We start from the raw sequence: 20,340 nt of genomic DNA, 5'->3' as shown, positions 1-20,340 counted from the left end.
TTCTTTTTATTTTTAAGGTTTTGGCTATTAAAAGTAACACCTAAAAGTTTATTTCCTTAATTATTTTTTTGAAAGAAAGTAAAAAAAGAATTGTCCAAATCCTGCAAAGTGTTCTATATTTGTCTTTAAATGCTCCAACTTTATCTTTTATAAAGTCTTCTTTTCCCTTTCACACGTCCTCTTCGTTTTTAGATGTCATTTCAATAAAGCCTTTTTTATTTTTTAAGAATATGTTCATTTTTCTTTATCCTCTGAAATAAAAACTACTTACATCATAAATAACACTATCATAGCATTTCTAAATAAATCTTCAATTTTAATAGATTCATATTGATAAGTCTGTTATATTTATTAATAAAGAAAGGTAGTGTAAATTTTAATGTTCTTAGTAAACTAAGTATTTTTCAAATAATAGTACCTGTAATAATTACTTAATAATTTCTATAAAAGGAAGTACTTCATTAATTATCTAAGTGATAAAGTGTGAATTTCTTTATACATTCAACAAGTAAAAATAATTAAATTTTAGTTAATTAATTAATTAATTAATCCCACAAACAGACACTGCTCCACATGGAAACTAGTGACTGGAGTGAGTCCATTATGTATGCATTGTCAAACCTCATGGGTCCCACTTTTCTCTTCACGCGCGCTCTCATCCAACGGTTCAGATCACACCCGCAATAAACGGAAGTGCATTTCCAAGAACCATGCTCATTCCATCCAACGGCTCACATTTCTTCTCTCTTTCTCTCTCCTTCAAAAAAAATGATCCCAAAGGCAAAACGCATTCTGGCTGAAATTCTCTGCTTCTTCTTCGTCACTGCCCTTCACTGATTCCTCTTTCATTTCGTTTTTTTCTCTTCCAAAATCTTAGGTTTTGATCTGTCACTTTGATCTTTGACTTCCAATTTGTTTGATTCAAACGTTGTTGCGGTCAACTCTGGTAAAAGTAATTGTTTTTGTGCTGGTGAGGTTCCAGTTTTAAGATCTGTATAGTAAAGTTTGTTTCTTTTTTGAAAAACAAAGGTATATACATGTGATGAGTTTTGCTCTCCTGTTAGCTAGGGTTTTCTTTCTGAAATTGATTTTCTGTTTTAGTGGGGGGCTTAGTTTGATACAAAGTTTGGAACTTTACTGTGTGGTCGGCTGCGAAAATTCGTTTATGTTAATGGGTATGCAAGTTGAGCCATGGATTATGTGATTCAGATTAGATTTAGGTTTTTTCTGAGGATAATCGTGATGCTTTACTGTTATTTCTAAAAAAATCTTGCCTTTTCGTTTTAATATTTTGGAGCTAGATTGGAATGTTTTGTTCTTGAGTCCTTTGGTGTCTCTTTTATGGATGGTTGCTTCTTGATTTTAAGATGAAGCCTTACTTTGACACTTTGTTCAGTTCAGGTTTTTGGGTTTGTCTTATCTGATAATCTGGAGTGGAGCTAAGTCAAGATGCCGTGGGTTTCCTTGTTTGTGGATCACAAAAGAAATTGTGTTCGCTTGGTGGTGTTTTTTCGTGTGATTCTGTAAATTATTTTGCTCAGGTATGAGGAATTTTGTCCTGCCAATTTGCTCTACAGTTTGTAGAACTATTCTTTTTTTCGATGGAATTTTGATTGGAACGTGTCTTGTAATAGTTTTATGTCTATTTCATGTGATGGAATGAAAACAACTGTGATGTTGGTGTAATACTTTTGTTTCATGGAGAACATGTATCGATCCTATGACTTAAGACTTCTTAATATGTGAAAGGATACATTGAATATAGCTGCCATAGGTTTATATTTTAGGAACATTTTATGGAATCTCACATTTTACCTGTCATATCATATCTGATGATCTTATATTGTTTCTTGGCGTTGCAAGTGCAGTCCCATTAGGTTGCAAAGGAACTCTTTTTTAGTTTTTCTCCATTTCATTTCCAAAGCTGTTGGGGGATTTGAGGATGTACTTTGCCATAACAATAAAGAGATACCGAGCTGTGAAGGAAGTTGGACAAATTAAAATGAGTGTTGGAGTCATTGCGTACAACCAATTGATGCTTGTTTGCCAGGTAAGTTTTTCATCTTCCCCACTTTTAGTTTCTAAAAGTATCTATGAGGTTCATTATCTTATTGTGGCCAATAGCTTTACAAAGAAACAGGGTTGGAGGTTTATGATAATGATAACTTTTTAAAATATAAGACATACTTTTGAATGGGGTGGAAGTTTTCTCTAATTGTGTAAATAACATCTTGTAGATTTAGTAGTATTTAACACCATTAAATTCAGCAACTATTGTGGCTAACAACAAATTCAGTTTTGGTTTTCCCCTTTACTATTACTGCTATTTTACCACACTATTTTTGTTTTGCAGGCTGAGTATTTTCGTCAGTTGCTAAAACCTGTTACGTAGTCTAGCTTTGAGGGACATTGGTTTGGGGGTGGGGATTGCCTTGTATTGTACTTCATCATTAAAAAGCTCCAGAGAGATGAAGTTTTAGTTTGGAAAAGTTGCCATTTGATGTTAGATGGAAATTGGAATCACCTTAGCACCTGCTGTTTAGTTTTAACATTCCTTTAGGAACTTCCTTCCAGCTTTAGTACAGAATAATTGCCAGTTGCATAGGCTAAATCAGCATTGCTTGTTGAAATTCAGTCAGATTGAACAGATAATATAATGCAGACTCAGGAATATTTTCTCCCGGAGAAGATGGTACTTCCTTTGGCAGATGACTCCATTGATGCTAATGCTCATATGCATGCTCCACTTGCTTCTGCCTTTGATGCTTTTTTACCTCCAGCTGTGGGGCAGATAACACCCTTTGAAAGATTTAAATTGCAACCCTCTGAGGCATGCCCCAAGAATTTTGTTATCTTTGATCAAACAGATCAGCGAAGTAGGATTATGTTCAATCCTGCAATGACCTACAAATTTAATAGTCCTGGCTTAAATGTTCATGCTAATTTTTCTCAAGATTTTGAGAAGAATAAAGTCAATCAAATGGAAAGAGAATTGTCATCTCCTTTTGAAGAAGATCCTAATGACATTGATGCATTGTTGAGCATAGGAGCTGATGAACTAGAAGACTTTGATGAGGAAGAAATAAGCACAGCAAGGACTCATGAAAATTATGAAAATTTATCTGATACTTGCTCCAGTTATTGCTCAAAATCAAGGAAGAAGAGGCTGTCATCATCTTCTGTACACAAGTCTTCTGAGGCTAATGATGGGAATAACAGGGAGATAAAGAGGATGGTGAGGATGTTGAGAAAGATCGTGCCTGGTGGAGGTAATCAAATGGATTCTGTTACTGTTTTAGATGAAGCTGTCAAGTACCTAAAGTCTCTCAAAGTTGAGGTGGAACAATTTGGAGTTGAACCATGAAGATGTGAGATGCTGCTGCAACAATTGACTATTTCTCCAACCTTGTTTGTTACTACCCTCTCGCACCATCCAAGTTATGACAACAGGTCTTGCAATCTGAGTAATAAATTATGACTGACATTTTACTGATTTAGGTCATGTAAGAAAATCCTATAAATAATTGTACTTTTAGGTTGAGCTTTACTGTGTTGCTATGCTGGCCTAAAACTCAATTTTATTTATGCATGCTTCTATGTTATGAATGTACCATAAATATATATGGCTCAAGATAAATGCTTCTGGTACCCTTGTCACAATGATGTTTTATATGCTGCTGCCAAGCGCCGCTTTAATTTCATTTGATAGTGCGCTGTTTGAAGTATGTTTCTTGAAATTGTTGACGTCATGTGCTTTTAAATATGTTTCCAGAAACAACGCTGCTTTTATGTTGATATGTTATGTAACATGGCTGCTAAAGTTCTGGTTGACTGTTTTTCTTTTTCTATATTTGATGTGCCATATTTTCTTGTAAAAGTGTAAATTTCAAGCAACAAAGATGGTCTTGCATGCATTGTTGTGTTTTTTTAGTGCTCTTGTCCCCCGATTAGTTTTGCAGTGTTAGTGGCGCACCATTGAAAAACCTTTTTCAGTGGGCATCCACCTTTTAAGCCGTTTTAGGCCCCATAGTGATTCAAAATCCATTGAGTTGCCTAACCGTTGGCACTAAGATTCTGAATTTTGTATGTATTCCTTTCTCGGCATTGCTCTAAAGGTAATTAAAGAATTGAGAAATAAAAGCATTTTTTATAAATTACTCAAAGTACAGTTTTCTGGGCAGTTTGGGATAAAACTTTCTATAAATGTCATTAAGAAATAAGAAAAATAAAAAGAAAATTTGCATTAATTTATTAGAACTATCGTTGGACTAACTAAGCTTGGAAAGGTATAACTTTTAACGGCATAAAAAGTATTTAACTCTTCAGAAAATACCATTTTATTTGTTTTTATTTTCTACTGAAAGTATTCATGGATCCTTTATTTAAACATATCCTAGAACAACATACGGTTTTTTAATAAAATTTTCATCTTTTAATTGTTCAGCAAACTACTAATATTTTATGATTCTTTCAGTTTTTTTCCTTTCCATTTGATGGACCATCAGTACAAATTGAAATAAAATCGAATTAAACAAAATACACGAAATGATTATGGATCTTGAAACTGTTCCAACCTAATTAGGTTCCATTAATACGAACCATATTTCAAATCACGGATCTGATCATGCATCCTGCATCATGGTAGAGGCTTAAATTGAAGCATATTTTGTTCTTAAATTGTAAATGTCGTGATGAATTTCAGGGGTACAGGATTTGAATCACATTTTCCCTAGCAGTTAAAAAAGAACTGTTACGACCATTTGTACCCATAGTCAAGTCAGCATGATTTGGACAAAAAAAAATCTTTCTCGAGATCGATTAATTCAGCTTTCAAGCAGGCTAACATGGTCACCCTGCAACAGCCATATTCAAGTCGGACGGGAGTTATTCAAGTCTGAAAAATACCCAACCAGCATTGAAACAGTAGCGTCCCAAAATTTGTAAAAAGAAAAGAACTTTTCATATATCAAATTGCTGATATATACATTTAGATTTAGATTATAAATACAGTGGGAAGGGAAACCTCTCAGCCTTAAGCACTTGCATCCATCTATCATTTTCTCTTATGCGCTCTAGGGTTAAACATATTCTGAGGATATTTCAATAAGCTGTCCAAACTCCAGCAGAACAAGACATTTGCAAAGGTTAATGCATACCTATATAGGACTCGCTCTTGATATCTGCAATACTAGCAGCATTTATATCACTAACAGTTCTTATGCATCTTCAAAGCCACATATGACAAAAGCATAACTACTATAACACTAATAAATGAGCCATGCTTGCTGGTTCACTAAACAAGGTTATATTTCGCATAGATGTACTATTGGACTATTCTGGATCATCATATACGTTCCCCTAATGCAAAGCCCTTTTATTCTTAGGGAAACAATATGATTGTGAACAAGTTTCAAAGCAATCCATGTTCATATAAAAAAAAAATCAACAGAAGGATAAAAAAATTTTTTTAGAAAATGATGTGAAACGGTTTGCATATTCTAAAATCAAAAGTTGAATACTGCATGGATAATTTAACCAAAGGAAGATATATATGATATAGGCACCTGATTCTGCACGCTTGTTGCCGTAGTCCAGCGTTGAGGATGATGAATTGCAATTGAACTATCAGCAACAAAAGTTATTGTTCTAGATTCTTCTGGTACGACAGCAGCTTCTGCAGGTGGTAATTCTCTCATTACCCACAGTATCACTGCTGAAGGTATTGATGAACCTGGAAGAAGCATCATATTCAGATATAAAGGAGATGAAATCACTTCAGAAAGTTATTGGCAATAATACGTTATGTGAAAATTGAATGGAGAACATAAACCAATTATTACACAGCAGAATTTATACAGTTTCAAATACTGTTACGGAAAGAATAGAAGATTTCTGCAAGTGGACTAGTAACTGGTAACTGAATTAAAGCACATACCCACAAAATAATACAAAACGAGTATAAGAGAGGTGTATGCATCATTCAGACGCTGCTGATGCCAGTTATACTGCATCTGCAATAATAAAAAATAATATAACAAGAAAGTTCAGGAAATCTTAAACCTTTTTATCAAGAAAAAAGTAGAATTCTTGCACTCGTTTCACTCATACATACAGGGATGTCAGTTAAAAGTTCTACACATGAACTTGATGTGAAGCATAGTACAGAGACAATAGTTAAACCTGCAACCTGAGAAAACTGAATCCGTTAACAATGTATTTAAATTTAATAAACACGCAAGCCTGACAGCAAAAGCCTGTATATTTCTATCTCAACATACGTCAAAATATTTAAAATTAAAATAAGCATATAAATTATGCATCAGATGAAAAGTTAGATTAAGTGATGGCAGCCACGGGTCAGTCTAGCATGCCCCCCTGAAAAAAGATTCAAAATCACAAAGGCTAAACATTGTCAAATACTCGAGTGGAAACAGAAATGTAGTACCTTCCACATTTCAGATGAAGGTTTCTCGGCTCTCACTTTGCTCATTTTCAAGCATAATAGGATTCCTGTTAAGATACAGCACATTATAATAAAAACAGTTGACATAAAAGAGGCACATCACAACTCACTAGCCATTAACAACTTAACCCCCACCAAACTATGAACAGGACCTTTTAGAGTATAAATTCATCTAGTAAAATGAATTTTTATTTGCAAATGGAAATTTCCACTCCATGATATTAAATCTACTGAAACTCAAAATGGAGAAATAGAATAGCAGTTGCTCACCATAACAGGCTAATGCTCCTCCCAACAAAATCATTCCAATAGCAGAAAGATCCAAATATACCTGCAAAATAATTTTGGTCACAAACCATACTTCAAAGGGTTTTTTCGAATCAGCACACTACTGCTATAGTGCCAAAATAGGTCCCAATGCAATCTTCTAGTTGGCCTGGTATACTAACCGCTTTACTAAAGCAGCCCCTGTAGTCAGGGTCCGCTTAGCTGTTATGGCAGAGCTATGCTGTGCTACTTAAAAGATTGATTATAAACAACACTAACCAAAGCCTTGTTTCACTGGGTGTTGGCTATATGAATCAAACAATAACACTGTATTTTGTCATTAACTAAATACTCAGCAAGTCCATTTTAGATCCAAGTCTTTTTTTCATTGATAGATATAAACAAAAGCTAAAATGACAGTGCCCATACCTGAGCTGCCACTTCAGAATCAATGGGATTATTTCCTAGCCCAATCCAGATTATCAAAGCAAATGCCATCATGGTAATGAAAACTAGCAGTGTAACCTGGAAAAACATGAATCATCATTATACACAAATGAAATACATTTTAAAGTAAACTATTAGACAACAGTTATAATAGAGAGGAAAAAGGATACCACAATCAAAACTACATAAGAAAAATTCATTGTTTCCCATATACCAAAATCACAATCTTTTGCCGATTTCCAACACGAGAGAGCCGAAGAGGAAAGCACTTTCGATGGCTATCTATGCTTGCTATGTTTGATTCATTGGATGTCTTTTCCAGCAAAGGGTTCTCACAGAAACTTCCTTCGTAGTCATCATCATCATCTGCCTGATGGCAAAGGTCAACCCTGCATAAGGAAGCCCCAGCACAAAGAAACAAGTTCATATTTAGCTATGTAACAATAACAACAAATCCTTATCCCACTAGATAAGGTCAGCTACACATATCACACAATAACAATAACCCTTTATGGCTTGATTTTATTCTATTTTTGTTTGCGATGTTTCTATCTAACAAAAGACAACTAATAATATCCTCTCTAAGAAATTCAAATAACAATAAAATCAAATTAAAACTTAAAATAACAACAAAAACACAGTGAAGGAGCTGCTGGTTCAAAGTGGTGACAGCAGCCATAATTATGGCATCAGTGTAACGATGGTGTCAGCAGAAGCAGCAGCAATGGCAGTGGCAGCAATGGAATCTGCGGCAGGGTCAGCAGAGACTGTTGGTTCAATATGGGTAGGGTGGTTTGGGTCAATATTGTTGTGATGTTTGGGTTGGGTTGGGATGTACAACCCAACTTACTCTTTTAAAAGAAAAAAACACTTGGACTGAGTACCACTCGGAAAATAAGAAAAGAAAGAAGATCAAGGTTTCACTCTATGGGTCGGATCACACAGACCAGAGTCTTCTTCTCACTGATGCTACTGGTTGGTTTGAGATGTGCGCGACTGCTACTCCTTCGTTTCACATGGATGCTGCATTGGCACTCTTTGCAACTTCTTCCATGATTGTCCCGCAACTCTATTTTGTTACACCCAAATCTACTAATGGGCTGCCATGAAAAATCTGCATCGCCACCGCCATGTTGTGGTGGCAAGCTATAACTGCACCGATTTCTGCCATTGCGAATACTGACTAACAAATGATGTGGTGATCTACATAGAGAATCTTTTCATGAATTAAATGATAGACAATCTCACCACGGTTCATTTGTTGCAAAATTGGATTAGGAGGTGATGTACAATGTGGTAAGAGCCATAAGCACTGGGCCTCTATATTGGACATTGAAAAAACATTATTCTTTTCACTCTTCAATTGTATGAAGAGTTATTGATATGAGATAACGGAAAATATTAGAGACGCAAAAATCCTTCGTGAAAATATATTGGAAACAATAAAAGGTTATCGTGGAAGTATTGTCGCTAAAAATAAAATAAAATATATAAATATATATATATATATATATATATATATATATATATATATATATAGATAATTCAAAAAAATCCAAAAATATAATTATAATTATATTCAAAAACAAACAAAGACAATGAATAACTAATAATAATGTCATGTCTAAGAAATTCAAATAGCAATAAAATCAAATTTAAACACCACAATTTCATGTGTAAAACTTAAAATAAAACAAAACAATGAAGGAGCTGCTGGTTCAAAGTGGGTAGAGTAGACTTGTAGTCCACGGTGGTAGCAGCAACAGTAGCACCATCAGCAGCCAGACTACACAATAATAAAGGAGACCGTTTTGTTCAATGTGGGTAGGGTGACCTAGGTCAATATTCTATTGTAACGTTTGGTTTGGGGCTAGTTGTACAACCCAACTTATTTTTAAAAGAAAAAACACTTGGAATGACTCTGTTGGGAAAGTAAGAAGAAAAGAAAGAAAGGGCGTTGCAGGTCTTCTGACCCTAGGTTTCTTCTCCTTTGTTTCGCATGGGCATTGCCCTAGTCCTTCGTTTCGCACAAGGGCCAAGCTACACTTTGATTTCCCACGGGCACTGTGCTGTACTCCATAACTTTCGCCATGTTTCTTCTGCGACACCCAAAGCTAGTACGGTGGGCTGCCATGGAAAACCTACATTGCCACTACCATGTTATGGTGGGTGGCAAGCTATAACTCTGCCACCGATTTCCATCATGGTGTTGCTATAATGGATTTTTGATAAGATTGGAAATGAAAATATTGTAAAGAGCACAATAGCCATTAAATAACCGATTAATTGGACAACTTGTTGATGTTCAAGTGAGTTAGAGTCTCACATTGAAAGAAATTAACATATTGAGAAATATAACTTAGAAAGACCCAAAAATCTATTGTCTTAAGATTTTGTGTTGAGACTAGAGTTTTAAATCTCCTGTGGTTGGTTCGTGGCCCATTAGTGAAATTCTCCAAGTTTTTCTTTGCCTTGGATTGCCCAACAAGTAGTACAAGTGTTGACGGTTCATCCTATTGATAACATTAGACGAGTACGATGGAGTTGCTAGTGGATCCATGGATCACCCTTATGTTGAAAGTTTTCCTAGTGGGGATATACATGAAAATTTTCGTTGAGGTGAATGACAATACAAATATGGATATTTTATGGATCAAGGCTTTTGCTTGTGGGAAAGCGTATCAATGTGATAACGACTCACTTGTGGGGGAGATTGTTGGAGTTTAAGCACGAGTTGAAGTTCCACATTGAGTAAAAATGAACAAGTTAAGCAACATATAAGTGAGAAAGACCCTTAAACCTATTACCTTAAGGTTTTGAGTTGAAGGTAATATCATACTCACTTATGTTGTTAGCTAGTGGCTCATTGGTGAATTTCTCTCCTTTGTTTCTTCCCTTGGATTTGCCCAACAAAGCTTACTAGATTTGCATCTATGTAGGCAACTATATCAGAGTAACCTTTACTTGCCTATACCTCTTCCAAGTGATGCCTTAATATTTCTTGAAAATCAAGGTACAACATCCCAATGACTATCACATGAGGGGATTAAGAAACTAATTGATGACACTTTCAATAAAAGAAACATTTGGCCTTGTCACAATCTAGTAATTTATCTTCCCAACTTCAAAATAGGAATTTTCCTTAGGTAGAAGATTAACATATAGGTATATAAAAGTAAAAATTGGCTTGCTAAACAACAAACTAGTCTCTTAAATATCCCGAGATACAACAATGTCTGGCTCTGAGTCAGATAGATTAATTCAAAGAAATTATCACTCCCTACATGCTTGGTTTGAAAATGATTGGATAAGTGTTGGGCTTTTGATTCCATCATGATCATGATCATCATCTGTAATCACTATGACATCATTCATAAACATAAGAACTAAGTAAATACACCAGTTAGAAGAACATATTTATTGAAAGGTATATTTGCTAAATGTATTGTATGTTTGATGCAGACCACACAATATGTATTTATACTAATTTATAGAATCAATTATAATAAATTTCCACCTAATAATCAGGAATCAATCATCCTAATTTCCTAGAATATGTAACTATCAATTTCCTACATTTTTGTAACATTTAATTACATTCTAACACTCTCCCTCAAACTGAAGCATATATGTCATATGAACCAAGCTTGTAACAAATGTACTCGACCCAAGGGCTTCTAAGGGACTTGGTGAACATGTCAGTCAGTTGATTGCTTGACAAAACCAGTAGTGATTTCTCATAAAGCACCTTTTCTCTAACAAAGTGGCAATCAATCTCAGTGTTTTTGGTTCTTTCATGGAAGACTAGGTTTGATACAATGTGAAGTGCAACTTGATTGTCACAAATAAGCTTTGTTTCATGGATGTCCCCTATTTTTAGTTGTAGTAGTAGTTGCCTAAGCCATGTAAGCTCACAAGTGGTTGTTGCCATAGCACGATATTCTTCGTCTGCACTTGATCTGGCAACTATATTTCGCTTCTTGCTTCTCCATGAGATATGGTTTCCTCCAACATTACCAGAAGTGGATCTTCTATTTGATGGTGATCCCACCTAATCCGCATCAGAGTAACAAGTGATCTTAGTATTGCCTTTGTCTTCATACAATAATTCTTGTCCTAGAGCATTTTTTATGTATTGAACAATACTTGTCACAACATCCCAATGGCTATCACAAGGGTCATTTAGAAATTGGCTTACCACACTAACCGTGAAAATGATGTCAGGTCTGGTGATGGTGAGATAGTTGAGTCTGCCTACCAGGTGGCGATATCTTTCCAGGTCTTTCAATGGCCACACCTAACTCGGAAGAAGCTTGATATTGGGATCCAAAGGAGTATTGCAAGGACAAAAGTCATGCATTCCAGTTCCAAGAAGAATGTTCAAGGTGATTCAAGGTCTTTTCTATACCAGGATTTGATCTTGGTGATCAGTGATCAAGATGATACGATTGTTTATTAGAATGGGTTGTAACACAAGGTTTAGTCAAATATTAGTTATTCGTTTTTGAACTAGAATGTCTTCATCCGAGTGCGTTCACTTCAAGACAAGAAGAGGAGTTTTAGCTTTAGGGAAACCATAGAAGTCAAGATTAGGTATTTTATTTCTATCTTTGGATGCTTAGCTGATCTTCCGCAACTGGTTTTGAAACCAATGTCTTAAGGAGGGCTAGTTCATCCTTTAATTCAAATTAAATGGGTTAATGGGAAGCTCAAGAAGGATGGGTATTGCGCTCGATTGAGTGAGTTAATGTTTGTCATAACCTGAAGTTAGTCCAACAATGCTAGCTAATAAGGAAAAACCCCTCTTCTAAGCCTTCTTTCTTCCTTACTCTAACAAGTAAGCAAGTCAATATTTACGTTGATTAATGATAATTCCAGAAGAAGATTGAACAACTTCAATGCCTACGAAATATTTTAGAGGGCACAAATCTTTAGTATGAAATTGCTGTGAAAGGTGTTCTTTCCAACCTAGGTGACAAGTACTTCTTGAGGAGACTTAGAAATAGTTGGAGAAGACAATGGAGAAACAAAAGCATATTATGAAGGTGATAAGATGTGATAGTTTAGAAAATTGTAGATGGGATGACGATAGGACAATCATGCATGTATAAAGAAGTGAAGGGAAAAGAAAAGGGAAATGGTCCACAATGCTTTGCATTGTCACACATTCTCCTACAATGCATTGCCTTATTTTGTACCTTACCATTGACTTCTTTAATGTTCTTCACCACCAAACAATTACAAGTTTGCAACCATCACGACTCAAAGTTGAAATCATTTGTTGTGTGCATGACACTGTACATGTTGGTCTGTCGGATGCACAAATGAAACCCCTCACCACCCTTAATGACCTCTTTCAAACAATACTTCATCAAGATATTTAGTATGTAAAGAAGTGAAGGGAGAAGAAGAGGAAAATGGTCCACAATGCATTGCCTTATTTTGTACTTTACCATTGACTTCTTTAATGTTCTTCACCACCAAACAATTACAAGTTTGCAACCATCACGAGTCAAAGTTGAAATCATCTATTGTGTGCATGACACTGTACATGTTGGTTCTGTCGGATGCACAAATGAAACCCCTCACCACCCTTAACGACCTCTTTCAAACAATACTTCATCAAGATATTTAGTATGTTCAAAGTCTACATGACTACAATCACATCATATGTTAGGTGCATCTTTTCTTTAGAGTCATGCAATAGGTTCCAACTTTTCTTTCCAGTACCAAATGTGATCATTTAATTTTATAAAAGCTTCCACTTTTCTCTTAAACTTCTTTTCAACTTGTTTATTTTTTTTTCCTTTAAGTTCATCACATATGCATACATGCTCATTGGTATAGATATAGGCATCACAGTTACAACCAACATAAGTATGGGTCCGCTTATAGGTGCTCATTAGCAGGGTTATTAAAAGGTTGCTTGTAATTTTGCATATTGTACACTCTTATTTATAATGAAGAACATATATAATAAGGAACAAAATCAATAACTAATAATGGGAAATATTTCCTAAGATATTTACCTATTTATGTAATCAAATCATATTTCCCTATTTAATGTAAATCAAATTATACAAGTTGGAGCATAAGTATCATGTGATTCAAGCTTGTTGCAAATGTCATCAACACGAGATCCATTGAGAGACTTAATGGAGAAGTTAGTCAGTTGGTTGTTGGAGTTGACAAAGTCAATAATGACAAAGCTTCATGCATCAGTGTGTTGCAAGTGCGTCAAGAGACATGTCATGGAGCTAGTGGCACATGGCAACTACTGGTCCAGAATTAGGTACCATAATGGTTGCTAGAGAAGGGAAACTTCGTTTGCATTAAGGTTTGTTTGACTAACAGAGAGCAAAAGATGGTCAAATAGGGTGGTGGTTTCCAGAGAGCAAAAATGCTCAAAGAGTGTGGTGGTTGCCGAAGAGGAAGGGGTCCCTAAGAATGCAATAATTGATATGGTGCAAAATGAGTAAAGGGCGCTCAATGTTGCTGAAGAGAAAAAATTATTAGAGAGTGCTTGCAACTACCAAAGAGCAAAAGTGCTAAATAGAGAGCAAAATATGCTCCAAGGGCGTGGAGGCTTCAAAGAGCAAAAAAGTTTTGCAATGGGCATTGTTTACTCAAGAGAGTCAAAGTGATGAAGTTGAGGATATTGTTTAACCCAATAGAAAAAAAGCCAGTTTGACAAAGTCAGGGCCAATGTCCCTAGAGAAAAAGTCATTATCTTACAACAGATGAATGACCAAATAGGTGAGAATGATACTACTCCTATTTCATATTGAAATACTTGCTTGCAATTGTGTATTTTGTACACACGAGTATTCTATTTACGATGAAGAGATGAAATAATAAGGAACAAAATCAATACCTAATAATAGAAAAACATTTTCTAAGATGTTACCCTATTTGATGCAATCAAATCATACAATAATTCCCTATTTAATGTAATCCAATCATATCTTTAAAAAGGGTAATGTCATTAAATTTACCACCTACATAAGCATGTGGGTATTGGAACATGTAGTTTTACCTAGCACCTATCCATTTAAATCCCTACTAAAGAGGGTTTGCAAGTACTTGCTATAAGTAAATATTTCTAGCAAGCAGTGCCAGTTCATGAAACAAATTTAAATGTCATAACAATAAGCAAGATTACATACCAGAAGGATAAAAGTAGAAGAAATGCTGCAAAAAAAAGTACTTTGGGGAAAGCTGCAAAACAATTTTCAAGAATTTAGAGATTTTAATTTAGGATGAAAATATTTCACACGTGTCTAGTCAATAAAGAATGGAGGCTTACCCATAAACATGAAACCACAAGAGTGTGACCAAAAGGTCCATCCCTTGCAAGCAGCAATAAGTGTCAATGCCAAATAAATGACATAACCTGAAATTTTTAAATTTAGTAGTTTAGAAGAATTAAAGAGAAAATATGAGGAGGATATGAATTATTGACAGCTCATTTTATTCATCAACGCATGTATTTTGTTACAAGTTTATAAAACAGAACCTTTCACATATTGAACAATAGACGACAAAGATGTTATCAAAGAATACCTCTTTTGCACAGAAGAACCGTTATGCATGAAACTAAGGTGGTTTTAATTAAGCTCATTGCCCAAACCCTATACATATGCCAAACTGACTCAGATTATTTAGATGGGCATGCAAGGCACCCATAATATCAGCCTTTGCAATCTTGGAAGGCCAAAAATAATGTGAGACATGCCAAGTTTTCAATTATGATCAAGGAGCATGAACAATGAATTGACCTTAATAAAGTTATAACTTATAAGGCAAAATTGGGGCCTCATCTCAGCACACAATCAAATTTATCATGATCTATGAAAAGATACGAAATCTGTTTTCCATTAAATGCAAGATTCCCAATATATGCCTGCCTTTCACTGTACAACAGATAAGAGTTGGACTAACTGCCAAATTCTAAGACTTCAATACTTGACCTATACAATTTAAAGAATTTATAATTAACATGAAATAGCATGATTTCCATTTTGAATTTCTAACCCGCAAGTGGATTTGGTGAAATATTCATTATAGCAATTTAGTCTATACGAACACATACATGGAAGAGAGGAGAGGGGGAATGGAAACTATAGTTTCTAAAGGTTGTAACAGGGTAACTGCCTCTGAGGCAGACTTACTATTCAAGTTTACCAATATACCAAAGAATGCTGACCAAGGCCCAAGCTGTCAGTCCTATAGCCTTTAGGGGTCTGGCTGGGATTCATCCCCATCTTCAGCATACATTCTTATGAAAAATGGAAAAGAAAATGCTCAGAAGTAAGGAATACAAATCCTTTTCTCCTCGGTATTCAAATTCTCTGTATATATAGCACTGCTAATAGCCTGACATTTCAGAACTGGTAAGTGCTTCACAGGTGTAGATAGTTATTTCTTTTTCACTTGAATCATACATCTGGTATCTTGGGGACACTTCTAGAGGCATAAGGGAAAGTAAAAGTCAAGTATCAAGCAGATCTGTTATCATTCAAAATTTACACTACTATAAGACGTGACAACTACAATGCATGTCTGGTAGAGAAACACCAAATATAGGCATCTCCACGAAGGTATCAACCTAGAATAGAGAGAGAAAACTAAGAAGTGAAATAGGAAAAGCAGGTCAAACTGCCAAAGTATAGAGCTACTCTCAGGTAAAACAAACTTGAAAATTGGCAGTATTGATAAATGTCAAGACGATTAATAAGACAAATTTTCTAATGAAATGATGTAGCCACGAACCAAATCTATCTAAACCCAACAAGTTATTACAACAAAAAATGGACAAAATATCAAAATGGGCTCCTATAGTGTAGCAAACCATGAAATTCTAAATGGCTTAAATTAATCATAGATAGAAGAGAGGAAATGATGACAAATACGGAACACGTAACAATATACTTGAACATCAAAAGTAAAATACAACTAACCTAAGTTAGAAGAGCCAATCAACAGATGGAACACCTGCAACGCACCATATTTACATTTCATTAGAAGCTTAGTATGTATAAACAGAAACCTGGGGTAATAGCAAGTAAAAAAGCCTAGAACTGAGTAGAGCATGGAAACTAAAAATCCATAAAAGTTTATCCATACATAAAATTCAAAGATAGAAGTAGAATATTCCTATTAGCAATGTTATAGAAATGCCTAACTGCATTGCAATATTTCTGTCCTTTCTTATTATAAAGCACAGTACTAACTTGAACTATTTCATAGACAGTCAGACATTTCATTGTGATGAGAAATTGTTGCATACATTCAGAATTCAAGATACTTACACACATATCTAAACACCCAAATCATCAGCAAAATATAGAAAGGATGCAAGGCAGAAAGGATAATAAAAGGCAGTTGAACTCAGCACATACTTCCATCAAGAAATTAAGAAACAGTAACTTCAAGTAGTCATGAAAACACATTCTTCTAGCCTTCAATATACACACATTTGACCAATAACTCAATCCCAATGCTCTAGCGAATGCTACAATGGAAACCCTCTCAAATCTTGATAATCGGTATAGACATAATTCCAACGGCACTGTTATACACAGAGGCTACAGCACTACCAAAGTGGCGAATGGCAACCGATCATTTAATAAATTTACAACATTAACAGATTTAGCTATTAAGAAAAGATCCAGTCATAGCAAATAATTCGACAAGTAGCCTTTAAAATGCACTTACTTTTTGCCGAGTCAAACCAAGCTGCGCGTTTCTCAAGTGAATCCTCGTCAACTGGAGCACGCAAACAAAAAAGAAAAGAAAAACCCGACAATAAGTAAACGCAAATAACTTCAATCTTCAGCACTTCCACTTTAGCACAGAGCTTAATATCTCAAATCAGTTTCATCGAATTCTAAAAACTTAACAGTGACAAAGTGCAACCACAAAAGTCAACTTAAAGTGTGGCCAAAATTAAACCAATTAACCACACAAGCATACTACTAAAACTGACAACTGAATATTTAAAACAACCGGTTACACAAAAAACCCCGAAAATTAAAACCGTTCATAACATCAAATGATTGAATTCGGCAAACCGTCACTGAACACGATGACGGAGAAGAAACAGACAAAAAGGCTCAAATGCACGTTTCTTTTATCCTCCCGAATTTAACACATTCTATCGTTTCAGCACGTTCCTTATCGAAATTAAAGGAGAAAACCTAAATTGCGGAGCGAGGCAGAAATGCAGGAAGCGGGGTAAGCCAAAACCTGAAAGAAGGCAAGGGAAGCAACGAGGGCGTGAAGAAGAGCGAGAACGAGATTCACAACGAGGACAAGACGCGGAAAACAGTGAGCGTCTCTGAATCCCGACATGGCCTCGTGCGTTTGAAACAAACAAACACCGCTTGCGTTGTTCTTTCTCCTTCTTCTCTGTTCTACTCACTCCTCCAGATCTACGCGTATATACGCATATGCATATGCATGTGATGCGTGGGTGTATCGTATCGCATCGCAGATTCATTCACAGCATCCACAACACTAACAAAACGTGACACAGTTAGCTGATTTAGTGGAGGGGCATCCATCCTTGGGAAATAAAATAAAATAAAATATAAAAGTTAATAATAAATTAAGTAATTAATTAATTAATAATATAAGGTGAACCCACGATAAAAATCATGGTCCTGGGTGAGAAAGCAAAGACCACTTCCTTTCTTGCTTCTTTTTCATCACACACTGTACAAAAACATTGTCGCCTTTTAGTTTTTCTTTTTAAATAAAATAAAACCACCACTTCCTTCCGTTGACTTTCTTCTCCGACTCTTCTATATCATAATCTCACGTGTATATTGGCTTTTAAATCGTTTTGTACTGTAATTAATTGCTACTTATTTGTTTGATTAATTTATTAATTGTGTTCTTCTCTCCACACTCCCTTTTAGGCCTACAATGGGTGGGCTAATTGGCCCTTGCTTGTATTTTTACCCCATCTAAATTATTTAATTTTTGTTTATCATGTTCTAACTTTATATTTTTATTTTATCTTTGAACGACATCTTAGACACTTTATTTTGTTGTTTAAAACTAAGTATTTTTTAAATCAAAATCAAAACAAATTATTAGAGACTAAAGCTTGATAGCTTATAAAGTTAATAAAAAAAACTGAACTTAAATCTCATTTTCTTTATTTTCTAATTTTGTTCTATCTAATTTTATTCATGCACCAGATAATATAAAATGAATACTTAATTTATATATATATATATATATATATATATATATATATATATATATATATATATATATATATATATCCTATTACTACATTCACAAAGCAATAAAAGGTGACATCAACAATTATCATCTCAAAGGTTGACCAACTCAGAACTAATAACACTTTACTTATATATAGAATAAGTATCTATTATATATATATATATATATATATATATATATATATATAAAATAAAATTTATAAAAATTATTTATATTTATAATAATTTTAAGGTTAAACATGTTTTTAGTCCTCAACTATCAAGCAGATTTGTTTTTAGTCCCTCTACATTAGCCACATCAGTTGGTTTTTAACGGTGTTAGTTTTGTAGGACCAAAAATTAAGGTTTCCTTAAGGAGGGGACTAAAATGTACCTTACTTTAAAGAAGGGACTAAAAACAAATCTGTTTGATAGTTGAGAGACTAAAAACATATTTAACCCATAATTTTATTATCTTTTATTATCATAAAAAAATAATACACGTGGGCATGTGTTTTCTATAATTAGTGATAAAAAATTGCTTTATAATTATTATTTTAATATATATATATATATATATATATATAATTTATTATTAATTTTATTCTTATTAATATATTTTATTTTATCATTTTCCTTTTTAAGTTTTGTAATTAATTTTCTAAATTTAATTAAATATATGAAAAAAAATATTTATGGTAAAATTGTAAAAATTATTTATTTTATATCAATTTTTAATAAGTATATATTTTTATTTTAATAATTATGATAAAATTAATTTTTAAAATTTTCTTATTATAAGAAAAATGGATGCAATGATGTACTTACACGTAATCATTAATAATATCTTATTTTAACAAACTAAAACTTAATATTTATATTATTATTTTTGTATTTAATATATACAATTTATAATATGAACAAAAGCTATTTTCAGAAACAACTGTATAAATTATAAATATGTATAAAAGAATAAGTATAATTTTTATAGAGTGATTGAGATGCTGCATTTACTTTTACTTTTAGTATATCATTGGTTTATTATTTTTTAAATTTCAAAAAGAGTAAAATAAACATATAAATTTGTTTATAAAACAAAAATAACTCTAAATATCAGTATATAGGAATGTAAAGCCGTGCATTAAAATAATAATCTCAATTTTAGAATATATGTGGACTTAATGTAAGTGAAGACATAAGATATGTGGTAGGTTTGTTTGATTTTTAATTTTTTTTTTACCGACCGGAACCACCAAGAATTAATATAAGAAGAATAATGAATACACATATTTTATAAACATATTAGCATTTTTAGTATACCATCTAACATTATTAATTAAAACATTAATTGATAAACCAACATAAAAAATGTATAAATTATATTTATAAATCTTCCATAAAATAGAAAAGAAAAACTTAACTTTTAAAGATAACTAATACTTCTTGAGGATCTATATATAACATAAAAGTTATATATTTAAGCGACTTCCACCTTGACAAACGTTAATAGACTTATCACTTTATAAATCTCTTAATTGTATTATTATATATTCATATATAACCTAAACAAACAAATAAATTATAACAATTCCTATTACTCATTAAAACAAGATATATTCAAATTTTTCTTTAAAATTAATTATTAACATCATATAATTCTCTTCACACATCATTTAATGCAAACTTCTTCTTCAAGAAACATATTGATGTTTAGTGTAACTTGTCAAACCTAATTCAAATAGCTTGTATCTTATATGAGTAAATGTTAGGACTGTAGAAGGTGAGTGGTCTATGCAAAGGTTAAAAGTAATTCTTTTAGAGATGTTTTTGGTATAACGTAGCTTTGACACACTCTTTGAGAGATCTTTGATATTTACATTTCTTATGAGATCCTTTTAGTGATCAAATAAGAGAATTTTATTGTTGGAA

General features: G+C 33.6%; 2 protein-coding genes and 1 long non-coding RNA gene across 5 annotated transcripts; 2 read left to right on the top strand and 1 right to left on the bottom strand.

The window, feature by feature from the left end:
* The first annotated feature begins 720 nt into the window (after window positions 1-720).
* LOC124835558 (uncharacterized) lies at window positions 721-1,878 on the top strand. The gene is made up of 3 exons (XR_015783389.1): window positions 721-970; window positions 1,397-1,541; window positions 1,869-1,878. It is a non-coding gene; the product is annotated as an uncharacterized LOC124835558 (long non-coding RNA).
* A 511-nt stretch (window positions 1,879-2,389) lies between these two features.
* Window positions 2,390-3,648, top strand: LOC124835559 (basic helix-loop-helix (bHLH) DNA-binding superfamily protein). Its single transcript, XM_088103923.1, has one exon. The coding sequence runs from the start codon at window positions 2,657-2,659 to the stop codon at window positions 3,362-3,364; it is 708 nt and encodes a 235-aa protein (XP_087960049.1). The 5' UTR covers window positions 2,390-2,656; the 3' UTR covers window positions 3,365-3,648.
* Window positions 3,649-4,543: 895 nt separating this feature from the next.
* CAND3 (tobamovirus multiplication protein) lies at window positions 4,544-17,938 on the bottom strand. Of its 3 annotated transcripts, XM_088103920.1 has the most exons (14): window positions 17,826-17,938; window positions 17,426-17,695; window positions 16,895-16,945; window positions 16,138-16,171; window positions 14,484-14,570; window positions 14,344-14,395; window positions 7,392-7,566; window positions 7,160-7,255; window positions 6,734-6,794; window positions 6,446-6,510; window positions 6,113-6,187; window positions 5,936-6,011; window positions 5,565-5,731; window positions 4,551-4,853 (listed from the first exon to the last, which is right to left on the bottom strand). In XM_088103920.1, the coding sequence occupies exons 2-14, from the start codon at window positions 17,528-17,530 to the stop codon at window positions 4,824-4,826; spliced, it is 1,074 nt and encodes a 357-aa protein (XP_087960046.1). In that variant the 5' UTR covers window positions 17,531-17,695; window positions 17,826-17,938; the 3' UTR covers window positions 4,551-4,823. The 3 variants fall into 3 exon arrangements, with proteins under 3 accessions (XP_087960048.1, XP_087960046.1, XP_087960047.1); XM_088103921.1 differs by lacking the exons at window positions 4,551-4,853; window positions 17,826-17,938 and adding an exon at window positions 4,938-5,180 and having other exon boundaries at window positions 17,426-17,747; XM_088103922.1 differs by lacking the exons at window positions 6,113-6,187; window positions 17,826-17,938 and having other exon boundaries at window positions 4,544-4,853; window positions 17,426-17,752.
* Between the last annotated feature and the right edge of the window lie 2,402 nt (window positions 17,939-20,340).

Source organism: Vigna umbellata, chromosome 1 (assembly GCF_029865625.1).
Source record: "Vigna umbellata cultivar VRB3 chromosome 1, Vumbellata_1.0, whole genome shotgun sequence".
NCBI lineage: Eukaryota > Viridiplantae > Streptophyta > Magnoliopsida > Fabales > Fabaceae > Vigna > Vigna umbellata.
The sequence above is the reverse complement of the archived record's forward strand: the minus strand, read 5'-3'. Positions and strand labels throughout refer to the sequence as shown.